This window comes from Vespula pensylvanica, chromosome 10 (genome assembly GCF_014466175.1).
Source record: "Vespula pensylvanica isolate Volc-1 chromosome 10, ASM1446617v1, whole genome shotgun sequence".
Taxonomy (NCBI): domain Eukaryota; kingdom Metazoa; phylum Arthropoda; class Insecta; order Hymenoptera; family Vespidae; genus Vespula; species Vespula pensylvanica.
This window is the reverse complement of record NC_057694.1, coordinates 6,983,304-7,002,214: the sequence shown is the minus strand read 5'-3', so window position 1 is coordinate 7,002,214 and position 18,911 is coordinate 6,983,304. Positions and strand designations below refer to the sequence as shown.

Here is an 18,911-nt window from a genome sequence, read left to right as displayed (position 1 = left end):
ACACTTTGTTACCAAAGGAAGCCGTATTGACAGTTGTACATAGTTTCACTTATATCTATAATAATAGCATCAAAAAATACGTACCCAAAATGTAATAGTTTTTAGAAATCCATTAGTATCGAATATACCTTATCCTGCCTACGTTCTCTATAAAATAACGAAATATTGTAACACAAAATTATTTCCTACATCGAAGGCACGTCGACCATTTTGTACTAGCTAAAGTATATACGGTCGGTAGACAATACAGTATAGCAAAGGATGGAGTAATCTGCCTGCATTGGCTGCAACGTTCAAAAATAGATAAAGGAAAGATAATTCACGCGTATGCTTTTCCAGCATTTTAAGTAGAAAGTATAGAGATGGCGTATAGATCTAAAAATAGCGATTCATTTTCCATTAGTTGCCTTTTCATTATATAAAAAGGAAATAAACGAATTAGGAAGAACGTTTTCAAAATAAAATATTTAGATGGTAGATATACTAAAAAATGATTGGTCGATTACAGTCGGTATGCTTTATTAATTGTCCAATCTGTAAGAACTTTTAATAAGAAACGTGTACGCAAGATGAAGTAGATGTTGGTAATAAAAATAACCAGGGACAGTCTAGTTATTTTAGAAAACTATAAGTGGCAGTGGAATGTATAAAATTTTAAGAATGAAAGGTGTCAATGTGAAGAACTGTCAGAAGTGTCGAATGACGTTATTTGATTACACATAGGAATAAAGTATACTCATATATATTTATATATGTATATATATATATGAATGTACATATTTATATGACAAGAGGATCACATTATTATTTGATGGTAGATCAAAAGACGAAATAATGAAGATGATACAGCCGTTATACATAGTATTACATATATGAGTGCATTAAAACTATATGGATAACCTGCCTATCTATTACAGTTATTATCTCATCGATTACTGATTAATTACATATCATGTTTAAGAAATGTTGTCTGTTTTTTTAATAGTATTATGTGTATTTTACTATGAAAGCAAATAATGGAGGTTTCCGAGACGCGAAACCTCGTTAGAGATTTAGATTTAACCCTTCAACCCCGTATCGCACCACGATATAAAACTTGGCTACCCTTTGCTACACAGCAGGTAATTTATTCTATATACTGTATGACATTTCTTTTTGTTTACAATACATTATATTTTTAAACTTGCAACAGATTAATTTTAATTTTATATACGTTTATATACGTGTATATATTTTGAATAATAAGATTTGATGTTCTTTATAAAGAATATCTTTTCTTGCATGAAATATATGTTTTAGTTGAGACTTAGGAGTTTAATCCAAATAATTGGATATAAATTGAGGACAAATGTAAATAGCGAGATCTGTTGGTTTTATTACACTTTGCACAGAACGACTATGTCATCTCCGATATATACGAGCGAATTAATAGATAATGCGAATCCTAGATGGTCTAGTCTGGAAGTCCCTATTTTACATGCCACAGGTTACTCATCTGCCAGTGGTGAGCTTAACAATCTGTTAGTACCATAAACGCAGTTTTGTTTAAAAAATGAGATAATCGGTTGTAATTTTTATCAATGGTACAGTTAGATTTTTAATTAATTTATTTTGATTCCGTAAAATAAAGTAAATAATAAATATTGCATATATATTTTTTTTACAAATAGAAATAATTCTAAGGCTATGGAAAAGAACGGCTATGGGTAATAACACATCTGATGTAACTGTATTCACATGGGGTATTTCTTTTACTGGCCTGGCATACATCGGTCCTAAATTACCCAACAACTTGGAAATGATTCTAAAGGAAAATTCTATAATTTTTTACTTTAATGGTGGTTTTTTTACACCTGCATATTGTTTTATAATAACACCAGAGTTGAAGAGATATCTCCGTATAAATGTTAACGCAAATGAAGTAAAGGACAGCTATACTGTAAATAAGTTGACTAGCCTGAGAAGCAAGATGCAAGCGCTTAAACAACAGACCAATTCAGTGCTAGCTTTAAGAATGCGCATTGCCTCTGGTGATAATTTTCAAACACCAAAATATCCTCAATCTTCTTTAAACAGATTATTTCAACCTCGTACGGTAAATAGGGAAAAAAAAGCAGAAATACTTAAAATACGTAAGGAGTTAGAAATGGCTAAATTTAGAACAAAACTATTAGAACAAGAAAGAGCAAGAAAAATGGGAGAATTAAGGGTACTAAATCAGTTACATGCAACTATTGCGGAAGAAAATCAAGATCACGGTATACATTGAATTTTACTTATCGGTTTATACGTAAAAATTTAATCTTTAATTAATTTAATTTTTTCATACAAATTAAGATAATCTACAATTCTCTTGTACACAGGTTCTGATTTGATGGAAAGATACAGAGAACTTAACAAAGATATTGAAAGATTGCACGAATGGCGTCAAAGTCATGTAGATACGAGAGAAAGTTACATTCAAATGAGCAACCAACTTGCTCATCGTCGACGTCAGTTAATTTCGGAATTAAGCTTGATTTATCCTGTTAAACAGGTATAATGATTTAAGCAGTCAATATATAATTTTAAAATTTATATATCTCACACTGGTAATAATTCAATTGATTATAAATATCATTATATAGGATAGCAATGGAAAATTCACGATACACGACATACATTTACCAGATAGTGAAGATTTGGAATTGTCAAATGATACTCAAGTAGCTGTGGCATTGGGTTTTGTGACACACACAACACAAATGATTGCTAATTTTCTTAATATACCTACCAGATATCCCGTTATACATTACGGATCTCGTAGTAAAGTTATTGATCACATCATAGAGAGCCTTCCTGATAATGATAGGCAGTAAGTATTATCAATATTTTTCTTTACGAATTCTTAATAAATGGAATATCCTATAAAAAATATTATTTTTATAGATTTCCATTATTCGCCAGAGGTAAAGATAGATTACAATTTCACTATGCTGTTTATTTATTAAATAAAAACATAGCACAATTACGCTGGTATTGTGGTCTTCCTACTACTGATTTAAGAGCAACATTATCAAATTTAGCAACCTTATTAAAAATGAAGCCAAACCAATCGCAGTAAGTGTATTTGTATGAGTTCATATATTGTGCCAAATCTTTTAATGTATTTTAAAAGGGAAATAAGCATAATAATCTTTTACAGTTTGGACAATTCAAAAAGAACATTTTCTACTTCGTCATTAGATACAGAAGTAGGTAATGGTAAACAGAATGTTCCTCTTACACCACCAATACAGAAAATTATTTTTGAAAAATGCCACAGATCGTCGCGATCAATGGGCCAATTAAAATCAATAAAATCTTCTCTGGGATCTTCTTTAGATCAAGGTTTAGATAAACCTGTACAGCCTCTTGTTTTAGGTAGTCAATCGAAACGAATTTGCAAATCGGAAGAAAGTGCCATAGATGACAGAACATTAATGTTAGCTAGAAACAGGTCTGGCAATAGTAGTAATGAAACACTGAATTGTACTGATCTGAATAATACTATCAGTGTAAATGTAAGTGACGATTTTCTTCAAAATAATGATAGTGTTACGATCGACAGTAATATCGAAATAACAATACCTACATCTGTTTCTAAGTCGGCAAATGTTACTGATAGTTTAGAAGGTTCTGTCAGTATTAGAGATAGGAGTTCAAATTCTATAAGTAGCTGTGAAATGGCCTTAAGCAATAGCCAAAATGAGGGAGATGAAAGTCCGAATGATAAAAGTACGATCAAAAAAGGAGAGAACGAGCAAAATATTTCTTCAAATCATGATAATGTAAAAAATATCGAAGATAGTGCAGAGAATACATTGAAAAATGGAGATCATACGGATATGTCACATTTAGAAAATAATACTTCAGAAGATTATTGTAGACATTATTATGACCAAAATGATCATAATTGTGATGTTTTGGAGCAAAGTCCTTTCATGATTAGTTCGTGTAAAGAACGTGTTGCTAAATCCTGCTTATCTTTAGACGATATAATAGGATGTACTTATGATGAAACTGAAAAGAAGGAAAGAACAAATTCGATTTGTAGCTATACAGAAAAATGTCACTTAGCTAACAAAAAAGTTTTAGGTAAACAATTTTCTTCTCAACTAAGGTGAGTAGATTCAGTCAATGCATATTCCGAAAACAACACATTTTTATACGTTTAACAACAATATCACAGAAGAACATTATTATGTGTTTACTCGATATAGGCCGAATGAAGAAATAGAGCAACAAAGTGAAAAATGGTCAGAAGAGAATGATGAAGGTATCTGTGTTAAACATAATGCAATGGTAATTGTCAATAAGATTTGTTCCTCTTTAGCATATATATCTTATCTTAAACATGTACAGTTACTGTATTTATCATTTTCAGCTAAATAAGGATTCCATAGCAGCGACACAAAAATGCGACAATACTGTTACTGAATATAATTGTATGCTTGAAGAAAAAGATAAGCAATGTGACTTTCAAGCATCAAGCGATTATATAGATATTATTAGACGCAGTTCAGAGAATGTTTATGCACGTACTGAAGCCTTAGCTAATAAGAAAACTAGTTTTAAAGTTATGAAACCACGGCTGTAATATTTATTAATTCAAATATAAAGTTATTGTATATGCGAGTAAATCTTGTAAAAAAAATTTGAGAGTTATTTAGTACATATAAAATATGTTAGGATCGAAGTATGCAACTTTGATCAAGTATATCTTTATTATTGTTGCAGAAAGAAAATAGTAAAAGAGAGGAAGGGGGTTGCATTGTTTTATAAATATTATTTTCTTAAATAATGTAATCGCCGTACACATTCGAATACAACTTTATATCATAAAATGATAATATAATCGTAGTACTTTTTCATAGAAGTTGCATAATTATAATATATTGAAAATCGTAGAAAAAAAACTCATGTGATTCTATTTATAATATCTGATAGTTTTTTCTATCTTTAATAATGTTCTATAGCTTGCTGAATTACATAATTCATTCTGTATATATCTATATAGTATTTGTGATTTATATTTTATCTATTATTTTTTCAATAATTAATATTTTATGAAGCAGGTGATATCATGTATATTTCTAACAAATTTAAAATTATCGTTTCTCTTAGCTTCTTAGCTATGTTGCGTTTGTGCTTATGATATAAAGAATAATATATAAAAATGTAAATTTTTGGTTTTAAGATTATTTAAAGATTGGATAAACTATATAAGAGGACCAACCAAAGTTCTGAAGCATTTATCGAATGTGATCATAATTTATTAGATAAATATTACATTTATACTTGGATTTATTAAGATGATTAATGAGATTTTTTATTTAGTCTTTCTTAATTAAGGTGATACGTTATAAATAAAACGTATATGATTTTTTTTTTCAAGTTTGAATGACAATTAAATGTTACAAATATTATGCCTATAAAGTTTTTTTTTTATACTTAAAACAAATACTGCAATATAAGAAAAATACAAAATTAAAGCAAGATTGTACACATATCCATGACTTATTATTTACACTACAATTCACATTTCTGAGATATCTTAGAACATAATAGTATTATACTTTATATTGTAGTCTATTGTAATTTATAATCTACTTGTATTTTCAAAAATACGCTTTGCTTCTAATAATTTCATAACATAATTACATTTATTGTATACTATATTTTAAAAAAGATTATTTCCTCTATGCTTTAACTATATCAGTGAAAAATTTGTTGTTGTTGTTGTTGTTATTATTATTATTATTATTATTATTATTATCATTATTATTATTATTGTTGTTGAAGACTTTTATTTGTAACATTCTATTTGTTTTTCAACTTAAGTTTAATTGGCTATATCATACAGAGTATTATAATATTCTGTTGATATTATCATGTATATCTCATGCATATTAACAAATGCAGCAATAATGCAAAAATTCATCAAATTATAAATAAACATTTTTTAAAAGAATAGTGGTAATAAAAATACATACCACTATATCTATTACAGTACTAATTTATGTACAAAAATAAACTTTGAATGCCCAAATCGTTTAGTAAAATAATGCGAATCAGATGAATCATTTATTTTGCCTTTAAGTCTCTTTGGCAGCTGTCAGTTTTTCACTTACTTCCCATAATTGCAATGCTACTTCAGGATCTAATTCCTTTTCAGAAACGTAGAGCTCACAATTTCGATAAATATGTCCACTTTCATCGGCTAAGGAAGGTTCAATGGCACAATGTAGCACAGTCTGTGCACCCTGCAGCAAAATTTATATAATTGAGAAATTTGATTAAGAAGGTATGATAAGAATTTATCAATAATCACATTTATTAAAATACTATGTTACCTGGTTTGCAGTTCTTAGAAATAATAAAGCAATTGGCGAGAATAAGATATAATGAAATCGACTACGTTTGACATTTCTAAACAATCCTGTATAAGCAAATCCAGGACAAACCATATAAACATTCACATTGTAATCTTTCATTCTCTTTGCAAGTTCCATGCCAAAATATGCATTTGCTAATTTCGAGTTACAATAGCCCGGATTCATACGTCCTTTAGTCGTTACACCTTTTTCACCATTTAAATTTGAAAAGTCAATAACTCCTGATTCTAAGAGTTTAGAAGTTACAATAACAACTCTGTAATCAAAAATATATAAGATTCAGATTGTTATTCATCTTAGTCTTATTCATTTTAGATTTATAACTAACCTGCTAGGTGCATTTTCTTTAAGACGCTCTATAAGTAAATTGGTTAATAAAAAATGTCCAAGATGATTGACACCAAAGTGAATTTCAAATCCATCTTCAGTAATTGCATGATCCTTGAGTGGTGTATATACGCCAGCATTATTAATCAATACATGAATTTCAGGAAAATTCTTTAATACTTGAGCTGCAAATTCTCTGATAGATGAAAGCGATGCCAGATCTAATTCCATTGGAATCTATAGAATTGTAAATACAATCATAAATAATGTAAAGTTTGAAGATAAAAGAAATAAATAGAATAAAATTAAACAAAAATTATTTATACTAAGATAAAGATATATTGCTTAAAAATCTAAAATAAATAATTATACAAATCCATAAACTCTGAATAAGCTCACCAATTCGCCGTTAGGAGTTTGATGACGAATTTCAGAAATAACGTTTTTGGCATTTTGCATATTTCGACAAGCCATAATGACAGTAGCTTTTCGTTTTGCTAATTCTTTGACTGTTTCTTTACCAATACCAGAATTAGCTCCTGTTACAATAAAAACTCGACCTTGTAAGCTACTTGTATTTTTACATCTTCCCCAAGTACATTCACGACATTTTCGAAGAAATCCAATTAATAACACAACAGGCAAAACAAAATAACACCACGACGATACCATATTTGTTGTTAAAAAATTTATTAAATCAATTTTATCACAGTTAGCATCTGCAAACGAAAAAAATTTCGATCAATGTGGTATCCTTAATATTTGTATATATATTTATGCTAATTAAATCACTTGCATTATATATAGATTTTTATAAGATGTCGATTATTTATATAAATTATTATTTCTTGCTTAACCTAACTTTTTTCTACACGTATATTCATCTACGGAAGAATTTATGGAAGTAACGAAGTAAATATAAACAAAAACAAAAAATGTAAAACTTTGATATAAATATACTAAAGGAATTTTTTAACTATTCCTCTATACAATAATTTTCTCAAAAGAATTTTTTTTACCGCATACACAAATTGTAACTTTTTATATTGTCATCTCTCACTGCTTCTCACCACTCCTCAATGACCATTGATACAATTCAAATTTATGACAAGGGTCTATTCTCACATTCTCTCTTCTATAAAAATAATATCATGTAATTTAAAAAATCGAGAAAACATGTATATTATTATTTATACGTATCCATTAATAAGAAATAATAATATTTAGTTTGTTAAAAAAAGATGGATTTTCCGATAAAAATGAATGTTTATAATTAACAAAATAGAAACTTTTAATTTTATTATAAATTATACTCTTAATGAATAGATTCATGCACATCAACTTTACATACGTTTTACGAATTAAAACAACTGATCTATAAATATGTAAAATATATATTTTGAATTTTAAACTGTTTCTTTATGTGTCGATTGGTCAGTTATAAAATACTTCTCATACATTCATTGCGCATATATAACTAGAATGAGCCTATAAAACTTCTATTAGAAAATTATAAGACTTTTCAGAAAATAATAAATACATTGACGTTATTTAATTAAATGATCGAGAATAAAACAATTTTTAAGTACAGAATAATTAAAGAAACCATTAATAAAGTATTTACAATATACTTTGAAATTTATATACTATATTAACCAATCGACATAGACCTTTGTACCATCGTACAAAGTACTCATTTTTATTATTTGAATTATTATTATAAATCTTAATACAATTAATAAAAATGTTCAGGTCTATTTTTATAAAGCCCGCATTTAATGTTATAAAAAAACGTAAGAAATTAAAGCTTTTAAATTTACAATTGCGTAGTTAACTTGTTTTTATAAATGTGTAAACAAATTATTTTAATTCGTTGATGTGTTCACAGAGTATTATAAGAAATACTTGCAGTATTAAAACAATGTAATCTGTAAATATGTATATTGTTATTTTGTTTTCTAGATTTTGGAACTAGTGTTGTTTTGAAAAATAATACAATGAAATCGATGAAATATGAAACTTTATCCGTGTCAGTACCAAAACCATTTGTATGTATGGTACAGTTAAATAGACCTGAGAAGCGAAATGCTATGAATGGTAAAATGTGGGAGTATGTAATTATTTATATGTATTATCTAGTATATTTTTTAAATATTATATTTATTAATATATTCTTCTCTATAGAGAAATTAAACAATGCTTTGATGATTTATCGGTAGAGCCAGATTGCAGAGTTATTATTTTATCAGCTATTGGAAAAATGTTTTGCGTTGGTACTCTATCATTTTTTGTTATTAAATAAATAAACATTTTTTAATTTTAATATATATAAAACATTATTTGATATAGGTTTGGATTTACAAGATAATCTAGATATTTTCCAAAAATTATCGGAACATGAAGATGTTGCACGAAAGTGTAAAATTTTAGAATCTGTGATAAGGAAATATCAAAATTCTATGACTTCTATAGAAAAGGTATTTTTTTTTTATACGTTATAATATTTATTGCATTTGTCAGATCGATTACATTTGTTATATTTCTTAGTGTGCAAAGCCAGTAATTGCAGCTGTACATAGCGCCTGCATAGGTTCAGGAGTAGATATGATTTGTGCTGCTGATATACGTTATTGTTCCTCAGATGCATGGTTTCAAATAAAAGAAGTTGATATTGGAATGGCAGCTGATGTTGGTACTTTGCAAAGATTTCCAAAAATAATTGGTTCAGACAGTTTAGTTAGAGAACTTGTTTACACAGCAAGAAAATTTCCAGCAACTGAGGCATTGCAGTGTGGTTTTGTCAATTGTGTATTTGATAGTCAAGAAAGGTAAGAAATTACTCAAAATATATTTTTAAATTATATAATGATAATAATCCATTTATTTTGATATAGCTTGTTGAATAAATCCATTGAACTTGCTGAAGAAATTGCAAGTAAAAGTCCTGTTGCTGTACAAAGTTCCAAATTAAGTTTGGTATATTCAAGAGATCATTCTGTTGAAGAAGGTCTTGAACATATTGTAAGTTTTTTATTATTCCACCTGGAAGTAAATAACACATTTATTATATAATGTTTATTAAATAGGTAAAATTATAATGTTATTGCGATTAACTTGATATTTCTTTTAATAGGCTATGCATAATAAAACAATGTTGCAAAGTGAAGATTTTATAAATGCAGCAACTTCACAGGCAACACGAGGTGATCCACCTGTATTTTCAAAACTATAAAACTTCTGTGTTATATATTTCAAGTCCTTAAACAGTTTGCTTTATCAGTGGCTGTGAAGGCAGAAACTTAATTGTTATCAAATATTTTATATAAAGTATATTAGATATGTTTACATTTTGATATACCTTTATATTGATATGAAATATCTTATAAGGCATCATTAAAGTATGTTTATTAATATTAATAGATTTTACTTTTTATATTTATTATTCAAACAGCAATTTAATTTGTACTGATGTAAAATTATTATGAGATCTTTAAAGGATTTCAAATATAAAATTTAGTTCTATCATTTATTATATAATAGTGTTAAATATTCAATTCTTTTTCTTCAGCTTCCATAAGAAGACTTTCTAATTTACGTTTTTTTGGCATAAGTTCTAATTTTTCTATTTCCATTCGATCAACTATTGCATGTACATTTTTATCCGTTGGGAGTTTTACCTATAAGTGATTAAGTTCTTCACACATGAATCTATTGAAGAGATATATCTTTAAGTGTTTCATTTAAGTCATATATCATATGTCATAAATATGACAATTATTTTATTGCAATTGGTAAAGAAAATGCCAATCATGAAATGAATTTAAAGTAAAAATAATCATACATACAATCAACAAATTGATATAATATTCATAATAAACTTTTTTTGTTATTGGATCACAAGCAACTGCCATCATTTCAGCCACTTCATCTTTAGTAAAAGGTTCTCCTATTTCCATCAAAGTTTTTTCTAAATCATCTTTCATAATATAACCACGATTTTCAGGATCTAGTAATTGAAATGCTTTTAATAGATCTTCAGGTTCTGCAGGTTTAAATCTAAGTAAAATAAAGAAAATATATGTAAAAAAATCATTAATTTTATAATTTCATTATTATTAAATAATTACTAACTTGCGTTCAGTAATTGCTTTGTACATATATTCTATATATTTGTTCAATGGTACACAATTATTTATTACATCTTCTACTTGAACCTGTATTTCTTGTAGTTCTGCTTCTGTAATAACACATCCTATGAATAAATAGGATGATTAATGTAATTGATAATATTTGTTATTTTTTTTTATATATACATATAAATTTTATATTAATTATTTACCTAATGCTCTTATAATGGTACCCAAATCTCTAACATCCACTTCATTATTTCTTGCATTATCAAATATATCAAAAGCTTCGCACAGCCTTTTTTCTAACAATGTTGGTTCTTCAACAAGCACTATAGACATATAAAATGTGATACAAATCATTTTTATGTTCACAAAAAATATATTTTTTATAAATTAATTCATGAGGATTTGAGTGAAACGTGTTACTACAAAAAAAAAAAGAAAAAGAAAACTTACTATTTCGTTTAAAGTCTATAAACTATATAACTCTCTACTCTTTTATGTAGGAACATTTAATATAGCATTGTTTGATCAATACCCATATTTGATTCATAAGACATTTACACTACATATCATATACACACACTATTTATTAATATAAAAATAAAGTAATTATATATATCTTACATTCGTATACACATAATATTTATATAAATCTACATACATCTTAAACTTTCTCGTCTGCTTATTCTTCTCTCACTAATGTTTCTTTGTATAGATAATCGACCTACTTCAATCGGATATTCTGTATCAACCATATTGCTGGTTGAAATCAGTTACATGGAATGGATTTATATGAAATATAAAAGATTGTCTTAATATAAAAATGTAAATTCATTATATTCTATGACAAAACATGCTTATCTACTAAAAAAAAAATTTATCATGTAAAACAATTGCTACATTCATAAACATTCAATTTTACTAATATACATTATATGTACATGAGAGAAATATGATTATTAACAAATGTATTACATTTATTCAGTATTTGAAATGCATTTTTCATTTTCGTTCATTTATTAAAAAACTAATAGAAATTTGAAAAATAGTTCTGAATATTATTCTATTATATTTACTGAATATAGATATATATATATATATATATGTATATATACGAAACAGTTGTTTTAAAAATGTGCGGTTTGTCGGTCAATTTCTGTAATATCTTCTATTATTTCTTGAACTCGCGTTCCAATTTTTTTGGCTACATCCATTTTTTCGTTATTAGGTAAATAGAGATAGCTCCAAACCAAATCTCCATCTATGATACCTCTAGCTGGATTTCCTTGTGTTCTTACATAACTTTTATACGTACTGAAATTGTTGCAAAAATATAATTATTTATGATACATATCTGATCAATATATAATTAAAGTAAATTCATTATAATCATTATTTAATAATTTACCGGTATGCTTTGGGATTTAGGCCTGCAATGTGACATATATGTGTGACTAATACGTTTTGCAGCATAAGTAATCTACGATATGTTTTTTCCGGAACTGGAAGAATGTAACCAAGACTACCATCCAGAGATGCTAAAAAATATTGTGTATTATTTTTTTATTCATCTTTTCAAAACAATATTTTAACACACACAAAAGAAAAAAAAAAAAAAAACTCACCATACATGGTAACATGCCTTTTCTCTGCTCCAGAAAAATATTTTTTTTCATTTGCTGGGTCAGTAATCCTACATTTAATTCGAAAGAATGTATTTACTTTTTGTCCTAAATGGAAGTCAGCTTTTCTAATCAATTTTTGACCACCAAGACTTTCCCTTGATTCTGGTTGATACATAAATAAAGCTATATTGCTTTCTCCATCAGCTACTAGAAAGCCTAAATTATTATTGTCAATTAAATATTCTATTGTATAAACTTCTGCTGGGCGGAAATCCTAAATAAAAAAAAAAAAAAAAAAAAATTATTTAATGTCTAACATAGAGTAATTTATTTATAATATCAATTTCTCTCTAAATTATATATTATTATAAGAACTTACCCTACTAACAAGGGAAAGTGTTCTATATTCTTCCTGGAATCTTAACAAACTAATCGATTTGTACACATCAGCCACTAAAATTAAACTTTTAATACTTAACATTTGATGTATATAAATTTGAGTGTCTATAAAAGCAACGCCTACGAGGTCGTTATCTTTTAATTGCCAAATGTAGATCTGAAAAATTGATATCACTTCGTTTTAAAATATTCTACATATTTCACAAATTCAATTTTTACGTAATTAGTTTTGTAACAATGAAACCTTTTGTCCCACTGCTGAAACTAGAAATCCTGATACTTGAGTAATAGCTGTAATAGGACCTTTCTGTTCCTTTGCATAAATTTGTTTAAATCTATTTTTTGTTAATGGTTGTCCAGGTTCCGGTACTACTTCTATGATGTCAAATATAAGAATCTATAAAAGAGAAAAATAATATAATATAAAGCATTATATTTAAAATATCAATAAATAATATTATATAGGTATTGAGATAGATAATTTATTTTTGCTTACACGTCCTCTACTTGTAATATCTTCACCATAATTGTAGTTTGTTCCTAATACAATGTAACCCTTTAATCCAGATCTTGTTCCCTCGTATGCTAGAGACACATTTTTTAGACACGTCACATGTTCCCATTGATCTAATTCGATTTTAGTGTTTGGTATAGTTTCCCAAGAAACTGGAGAAAATAAAACGATACTAAACAATTCTTGTGATGGATAAATAAATCTATCTGGTCTTTCTTCTTCTGTGAATTCCTATAAATAAATGAATACACATATACACATACTGCTATTCGTGGTAACATTCCATGCATACATTTTGTGAAGAATTTATTATTTTATATTACCTTATCTTCGCCGTTAAATCTGTAATAACTTTTAAGTGGTTCAGCTGTGCTTGTTATAACACAATAAGTTTTACTCTCGAGATGATATGTCACGAAATGTGGTGTACATCGCAAAGGTACTTTTCTTACAGGCCATGGTGCATCATATGATAAATGTGTTGGTAAAACGCATATCCTTAATTCTTCCTATATATATATATTAATATGTATATTTATTATTTTTTAAATTTTATCATAAAGAAAAATTTTAGGATAGTTTACCTTTCTGTTAAAATACAAAAAGCCTTGAGGACAATTAATGTTATTAAATGGTGCAAAAGAAGTAACAGGACCATCTATGCCCATTGGATGTGTTCGTAATTCTCCACGTCCAGTAAGAAATATCCAATGTGCATAATCACCACAAATAAATACACCATTATATCCAGCAATATTGCTAAAATATCGCATCATAGAAATTCGTGTTTCATTCATATTGGGGATATCTTCTTCTTTAGGTTTTGGCCTTTTAGATTTATAAATAGAATTATTTATATATATATATATATATAGTACATAATAAAATTATTTAAACGTTACAAATAGTTATGTACCTTAAATGGCCTGGTATAATACCATGGTCTAATTTTTTTAAACGCAATTTTAAGTGACCTTTGGGATATTTATAAGTTTGATAAATTTGTAATTCAGAATCTAAACGTACTAAAAGCATTGGTCTGTTTCCATGGTGGCCTAAAGCAACCATTAAAATTTCACGAACCTGGAAAATAATGTTTTATATTAATGTATAAACTTATTGAATGCAATTGAAAATAATGTATATAATTAATGTACCTGATTTTCGGGATTAGGAATTTCATTAACAGGATTAGTTTGCAATGTTGTAGATTCCATACTATCATGTAAAACATATTGTCCGTAACCAAAATTACGAATAAGATAGGACAAACGTAAATCTGGCAAAGAATAAATTTCTAAGGTTCCACTATCTCTATATACTAGTAACCAATATGTAGGTTTAATCTCTTGTAAATGTTTTTGCCACCTATACATATTTGCATCATTATAATAATAACACAATTGATGAGAAGAAAAAAAAAAGAATATAATATTACTTAATAGTAGTAAAGATGTTTACCATGGTGCTTTTTTAGTTGTTCCATCAATGTTTTTAGTATGAGGTGGTACAGGCATTTGAAAAGCTGGTGCATCGCCGTATAATAAGTCATCCTCATTATCAATATTACTAACAATAGGTGGTTCCTCTACATTGTGTTCTTCTTCTGGTATATCATCTTCCGAATTTTCAGGCAGTTGCGTCGTGAAAATTCCACTTACATCTCTATATGCACAGAGTGCTTCTATTTGAGGACGCTGAAAATTTAATAAAAATCATTAATTTACTATTTTGATATATACATATTTATATTTATAAATATATACTTACAAATAGCAAATTTGCAGCTTGTGCATGTAATTTTGCTGTACCTCTTCCCTCTCTAAGTGTTAGTAACATAACTTGACCATCCTCTGAAAGTATAGTTACATAGGGATCTGCACAACTAGCATGTACTATGGGACAACCAAGATCTATAGGCATATGTTGTATCTGTAATTGTTAACAGAGAATCGTTTATAAAAAATAATACACAAAAATATAGAAAATATTGTATATAAAGATCATACATACTTGTTCAATTCCTTGTAAAAGACGAATACCCATTTGTGTAACTTGTACTATGTATCTGTTGGCACCAAGATTCCCTGCATAAACTGTACTTCCTTGAGTACTGAATCCACTTTGATCGACTTCATTGATTTCTTGACCAGTTTGTAGAATCTATAAATTTATTATATAAAATTTGTACAAGATATCATTTTTTGATATGAAACAATTTATTTTGATAATAATATCCTACATACCATAGTTGAATCTTCTTGACTCAATATCAAAAAAGCATGAGAACCCTCTGATTCTGTTTTTGTCTGATCATCATTATTTAGATTACCAATAACTGTCCACATATCTTCACATCCAGGTAATTCGAACGTCGTGACTACTTGAGGTCGAATTGATCGTTGGAGAACACATAGAGCACCATTTTTGCCATAACCAGATGTTGTGACTAATTCAACATCAGGATCTTGATTATGAGAAAATTCTTCTGATAAAAATGCTGGTTCTCCCATAGATATATTTCCACAAGGTCCTATATTTAATAAGCTATCGCATACCTTTAAATTTAGAAAAAAAAAAAAGATTAAAATAATGATTAAAATAAATCAATTATTTCATTCAGGTATACCTCGAAGATATAAGATGTTATATGAATAGATGTGTGTGTTTCACTTCCATATACTTCTAATTCTTCTGGATCCTTGATATCTAATACATCAGATGCCATCCAATCTCCTAAGAAATCTTGTTTAATTTTTTTTGCTGGAGTTTCTTCACTTTCATTATCTTCGACCATGATTTCACTATCATTCAAATTTTGTTCATTTTCTGGTTCTTTTTCAGTGAACCTTAGTAATAATGAATTTCCAAGACGTGAGCCAAGAAAAAGATAGTTATCTTCACACATACATACCTAATAATTAAAATAAAATTAGATGTATGTTTTATGTGAGATTTCTCATTACAAATATTACTTACACATGATGTTAAAACACTAGCAGCTGCTTTATCAAAATGAAAACCACGTACTGAACGCATGCTGTCTGCAAATAAAGACAGTACATACAGTTCCCCACTCTTTAGAGAAATGACTAAACGATCTGGAGATATAAATGCGACCTGAGCACCTTCCAAACTCATTTTAACTCCTTCTTGTGGTTCTAATACAATAGGCAAAAAAATTTATATATTCTGTATTGTAGGAGTATTGTTGAAGTACTTATTATTAAATTAAATATTAAATAAATATTTAAAATTTTAATTAAAATTAAAAAAAAAAAAAATAAAATTAATTAAAAGAAATTTTTTTGAATTAAAAAAATAAAAAATTAAAAAAATTTTTAATTAATTAAAAAAAATTAAAATTAAAAATAATATTTTAAAATTTATGTGCAGTTGTTAAAAAAAAAATTTTACTCACTCAAAGGAAAATTTGTACTTGTATCTGCTAAACTATTAAGAGATACTCCATATGGTGGAATACTTTGATTTAAATAAATTAGAGAATTCACTGCCATTATTAATGTTCCACCAAGAGGTTTTTTTACTGGTACTGCTTGATAACAATCAAATGGTAAATTAGAGACAGACCATATAATAGGATGAACTCTTTGTTGAATATTTAATGATATTGCTACCATTGCACAAGTATCTTGTCTTACTGCAATACGTCTGTAAATAAATATATCACAGTATTATCGAAGATCAACATATGTTATATACATATAACAACAAAAACATAATTGAAATTATAATACTATATTCTTACCCTGAAAAAGTTCTTACAGGTTCATAAAGAATCAGTAAAGTTGGTTCATAGTATCCATATAAAAATTGCAAATCTATAATATTATCCATTTTTTCTTCTAAACTTTTTAATACTATCATGTACGATGATAATATAGGTGTTTTATTAGATATAAGTAATTTTGCTGCATCTAATAGATCTCCATCATCAAGACTTGGATCTTTACGGAATGGTAATACCACTAATTTACGTCCATATATCAACATAACTGCGCAACGACCTTCAGGATCTACTCTTACAATTGGTATATGGTGATGATTTGTCCATCCATCCTAATAAATAATTTTCCTTTTTAATTCTAACAATAAATCATCTATAATTCATTTAGATATAATACATACATAAAAGCATAACAATTAATATAGACAAAATTAAAAACTTTTTATATTAAAAAATTATATTATTGTATGTTATTTTTTATATTTATATATATTACTGATAATTAGGGTGACCAGACATCCTGTTTTTATAGTACAAGTTCCATATTTCAGCATTTTGTCCTGGTGTTTTAATTCTAAAAAATATTTGAATTATTAATTGTTGGAAATTTCATTGTCAAAAAATATATTTACATATATTTTGCATTGTTTTGACTAATTTTTCAAACTATTGTATTTCTTGCTTTATATGTGGTCACCCTACTAATAGTAAAATGACAGTAAAATAAATTAGTTTTATTAATCTTAACTGAATTGTTTCTTTCTTTATTTTAATTATATAAGCAATATGAAATTATAGTATTACCCTTATTTCTTCTTCTTCAAAGTAATGTAAAGATACTGTCCTAAGATCATGAGCTTCTTGATCGTATTCAACAACAGATAATTTTGCATCACGAAAACTTAATAAGAGAGAATCTCTTTGAGATCCAATTAAATGTACTGCTTGCATCGACATTACATTCCCATGCAAAGTATATTGAGCTAAACATTCTAATTTCATTTTTGGTGGACGTGATTCTGTTAAAACAACATGCATAATAAGAAAAAATATTTATTGAAAATGTGATTTTAAGAAATAATAAAAAAATTATATATACCTGTATATTTTTCTCTTTTCGTTATATCTACGTCTGGAATTAAACGAAATACTCTTATAATATTCGCACCAGCAACTACAAGACATTTTTCAGACCGATTAAAAAAATAACATGTGATAGCATGTTCTACTCCTGTTGCAGGATGAGTGCTTTTACATATCGAATACATTTTATTAAATGTTTCTAATTAAATATTATAATTATAATGATTAATAAATATATAAGCATTCAATTATTAAATTAGTTTAAATTCATATAAAAGACCGCATAAAAAATAACTCAAAGCATCACTCATAGACATGTTAATACATCTTAACGACTACCGGTATATTCAGATAAATTCGTGTTGGTCACAATAGCTACTAGTTACACACTCTGGTGGTCAAATCTATAATTCAATATATATAACAATACTATTTATGACTCCTGGTTTTTATAATTGTTTGCACCAACAATGAATAAAGGCGTAATTGTTAACCTATATTAAGGTTTCATTTTAAAAATAAAGATTTAGACAAGAATATAAATTTCTCGAATTTTTGAAAAAGTTTTAGGTTAGGTAGATTTGTTTTTTTTTTTTTTTATTTCTTTATAGAAATAGTACAGTTTACGTTATTACTGTTACTATATTACTAATATTATTATTTTAA

General features: G+C 27.2%; 5 protein-coding genes across 13 annotated transcripts; 2 read left to right on the top strand and 3 right to left on the bottom strand.

Annotated features, from left to right (window-relative positions):
• Positions 1 to 537: 537 nt before the first annotated feature.
• LOC122632293 (UV radiation resistance-associated protein) lies at positions 538 to 5,204 on the top strand. Of its 3 annotated transcripts, XM_043818942.1 has the most exons (9): positions 538 to 1,121; positions 1,300 to 1,504; positions 1,671 to 2,258; positions 2,364 to 2,536; positions 2,628 to 2,854; positions 2,929 to 3,099; positions 3,185 to 4,141; positions 4,242 to 4,323; positions 4,406 to 5,204. In XM_043818942.1, the coding sequence occupies exons 1-9, from the start codon at positions 1,017 to 1,019 to the stop codon at positions 4,616 to 4,618; spliced, it is 2,721 nt and encodes a 906-aa protein (XP_043674877.1). In that variant the 5' UTR covers positions 538 to 1,016; the 3' UTR covers positions 4,619 to 5,204. The 3 variants fall into 3 exon arrangements, with proteins under 3 accessions (XP_043674877.1, XP_043674880.1, XP_043674878.1); XM_043818945.1 differs by lacking the exon at positions 538 to 1,121 and having other exon boundaries at positions 1,362 to 1,520; XM_043818943.1 differs by lacking the exon at positions 538 to 1,121 and having other exon boundaries at positions 1,362 to 1,583.
• Positions 5,205 to 5,766: 562 nt separating this feature from the next.
• On the bottom strand, positions 5,767 to 7,947 carry LOC122632298 (retinol dehydrogenase 11-like). 2 transcript variants are annotated; one of them, XM_043818953.1, is made up of 5 exons: positions 7,770 to 7,947; positions 7,143 to 7,462; positions 6,745 to 6,980; positions 6,375 to 6,672; positions 5,767 to 6,284 (listed from the first exon to the last, which is right to left on the bottom strand). In XM_043818953.1, exons 2-5 carry the CDS (start codon positions 7,413 to 7,415, stop codon positions 6,117 to 6,119), a joined length of 975 nt encoding a protein of 324 aa, XP_043674888.1. In that variant the 5' UTR covers positions 7,416 to 7,462; positions 7,770 to 7,947; the 3' UTR covers positions 5,767 to 6,116. The 2 variants fall into 2 exon arrangements, with proteins under 2 accessions (XP_043674888.1, XP_043674887.1); XM_043818952.1 differs by having other exon boundaries at positions 7,540 to 7,946.
• A 436-nt stretch (positions 7,948 to 8,383) lies between these two features.
• Positions 8,384 to 10,160, top strand: LOC122632300 (delta(3,5)-Delta(2,4)-dienoyl-CoA isomerase, mitochondrial). Its single transcript, XM_043818954.1, has 7 exons — positions 8,384 to 8,536; positions 8,706 to 8,853; positions 8,928 to 9,016; positions 9,093 to 9,220; positions 9,291 to 9,571; positions 9,638 to 9,764; positions 9,877 to 10,160. The coding sequence occupies exons 1-7, from the start codon at positions 8,488 to 8,490 to the stop codon at positions 9,973 to 9,975; spliced, it is 921 nt and encodes a 306-aa protein (XP_043674889.1). The 5' UTR covers positions 8,384 to 8,487; the 3' UTR covers positions 9,976 to 10,160.
• Positions 9,649 to 11,678, bottom strand: LOC122632301 (dynein regulatory complex protein 8-like). 4 transcript variants are annotated; one of them, XM_043818959.1, is made up of 5 exons: positions 11,538 to 11,678; positions 11,083 to 11,202; positions 10,875 to 10,995; positions 10,589 to 10,799; positions 9,649 to 9,785 (listed from the first exon to the last, which is right to left on the bottom strand). In XM_043818959.1, exons 1-5 carry the CDS (start codon positions 11,629 to 11,631, stop codon positions 9,777 to 9,779), a joined length of 555 nt encoding a protein of 184 aa, XP_043674894.1. In that variant the 5' UTR covers positions 11,632 to 11,678; the 3' UTR covers positions 9,649 to 9,776. The 4 variants fall into 4 exon arrangements, with proteins under 4 accessions (XP_043674894.1, XP_043674890.1, XP_043674893.1 ...); XM_043818955.1 differs by lacking the exon at positions 9,649 to 9,785 and adding an exon at positions 10,269 to 10,420; XM_043818958.1 differs by lacking the exons at positions 9,649 to 9,785; positions 11,538 to 11,678 and adding exons at positions 10,269 to 10,420; positions 11,330 to 11,467.
• LOC122632292 (cleavage and polyadenylation specificity factor subunit 1) lies at positions 11,400 to 18,621 on the bottom strand. 3 transcript variants are annotated; one of them, XM_043818939.1, is made up of 20 exons: positions 18,262 to 18,608; positions 17,967 to 18,181; positions 17,184 to 17,494; positions 16,836 to 17,086; positions 16,394 to 16,575; positions 16,044 to 16,328; positions 15,661 to 15,972; positions 15,428 to 15,577; positions 15,185 to 15,346; positions 14,876 to 15,111; positions 14,572 to 14,782; positions 14,331 to 14,497; positions 13,999 to 14,242; positions 13,738 to 13,923; positions 13,397 to 13,645; positions 13,145 to 13,297; positions 12,881 to 13,057; positions 12,502 to 12,775; positions 12,285 to 12,414; positions 11,400 to 12,190 (listed from the first exon to the last, which is right to left on the bottom strand). In XM_043818939.1, exons 1-20 carry the CDS (start codon positions 18,428 to 18,430, stop codon positions 12,004 to 12,006), a joined length of 4,251 nt encoding a protein of 1,416 aa, XP_043674874.1. In that variant the 5' UTR covers positions 18,431 to 18,608; the 3' UTR covers positions 11,400 to 12,003. The 3 variants fall into 3 exon arrangements, with proteins under 3 accessions (XP_043674874.1, XP_043674875.1, XP_043674876.1); XM_043818940.1 differs by lacking the exon at positions 18,262 to 18,608 and adding an exon at positions 17,659 to 17,736 and having other exon boundaries at positions 17,967 to 18,100; XM_043818941.1 differs by lacking the exons at positions 11,400 to 12,190; positions 12,285 to 12,414 and having other exon boundaries at positions 12,579 to 12,717; positions 18,262 to 18,621.
• Between the last annotated feature and the right edge of the window lie 290 nt (positions 18,622 to 18,911).

Excerpts from the sequence above, each read along its gene's own strand:
- LOC122632300 (XM_043818954.1), top strand. The coding sequence starts at position 8,488 with ATGTTCAGGTCTATTTTTATAAAGCCCGCATTTAATGTTATAAAAAAA. Across the intron at positions 9,221-9,290 it reads CTATGACTTCTATAGAAAAG|TGTGCAAAGCCAGTAATTGC; the intron begins GTATTTTTTTTT and ends TATATTTCTTAG. Across the intron at positions 9,572-9,637 it reads GTATTTGATAGTCAAGAAAG|CTTGTTGAATAAATCCATTG; the intron begins GTAAGAAATTAC and ends ATTTTGATATAG.
- LOC122632292 (XM_043818939.1), bottom strand. The coding sequence starts at position 18,430 with ATGTATTCGATATGTAAAAGCACTCATCCTGCAACAGGAGTAGAACAT. Across the intron at positions 14,783-14,875 it reads ACAACTAAAAAAGCACCATG|GTGGCAAAAACATTTACAAG; the intron begins GTAAACATCTTT and ends AAATATGTATAG. Across the intron at positions 14,243-14,330 it reads ATTATACCAGGCCATTTAAG|GCCAAAACCTAAAGAAGAAG; the intron begins GTACATAACTAT and ends TAAATCTAAAAG.
- LOC122632298 (XM_043818953.1), bottom strand. The coding sequence starts at position 7,415 with ATGGTATCGTCGTGGTGTTATTTTGTTTTGCCTGTTGTGTTATTAATT. Across the intron at positions 6,981-7,142 it reads AAACTCCTAACGGCGAATTG|ATTCCAATGGAATTAGATCT; the intron begins GTGAGCTTATTC and ends ACAATTCTATAG. Across the intron at positions 6,285-6,374 it reads TTCTAAGAACTGCAAACCAG|GGTGCACAGACTGTGCTACA; the intron begins GTAACATAGTAT and ends ATTTTGCTGCAG.
- LOC122632293 (XM_043818942.1), top strand. The coding sequence starts at position 1,017 with ATGGAGGTTTCCGAGACGCGAAACCTCGTTAGAGATTTAGATTTAACC. Across the intron at positions 1,505-1,670 it reads AGGTTACTCATCTGCCAGTG|AAATAATTCTAAGGCTATGG; the intron begins GTGAGCTTAACA and ends TTTTACAAATAG. Across the intron at positions 4,142-4,241 it reads CAATTTTCTTCTCAACTAAG|GCCGAATGAAGAAATAGAGC; the intron begins GTGAGTAGATTC and ends TACTCGATATAG.
- LOC122632301 (XM_043818955.1), bottom strand. The coding sequence starts at position 11,631 with ATGGTTGATACAGAATATCCGATTGAAGTAGGTCGATTATCTATACAA. Across the intron at positions 11,203-11,537 it reads CAGACGAGAAAGTTTAAGAT|TGCTTGTTGAAGAACCAACA; the intron begins GTATGTAGATTT and ends ATATGTCTATAG. Across the intron at positions 10,996-11,082 it reads TACCATTATAAGAGCATTAG|GATGTGTTATTACAGAAGCA; the intron begins GTAAATAATTAA and ends ATTTATTCATAG.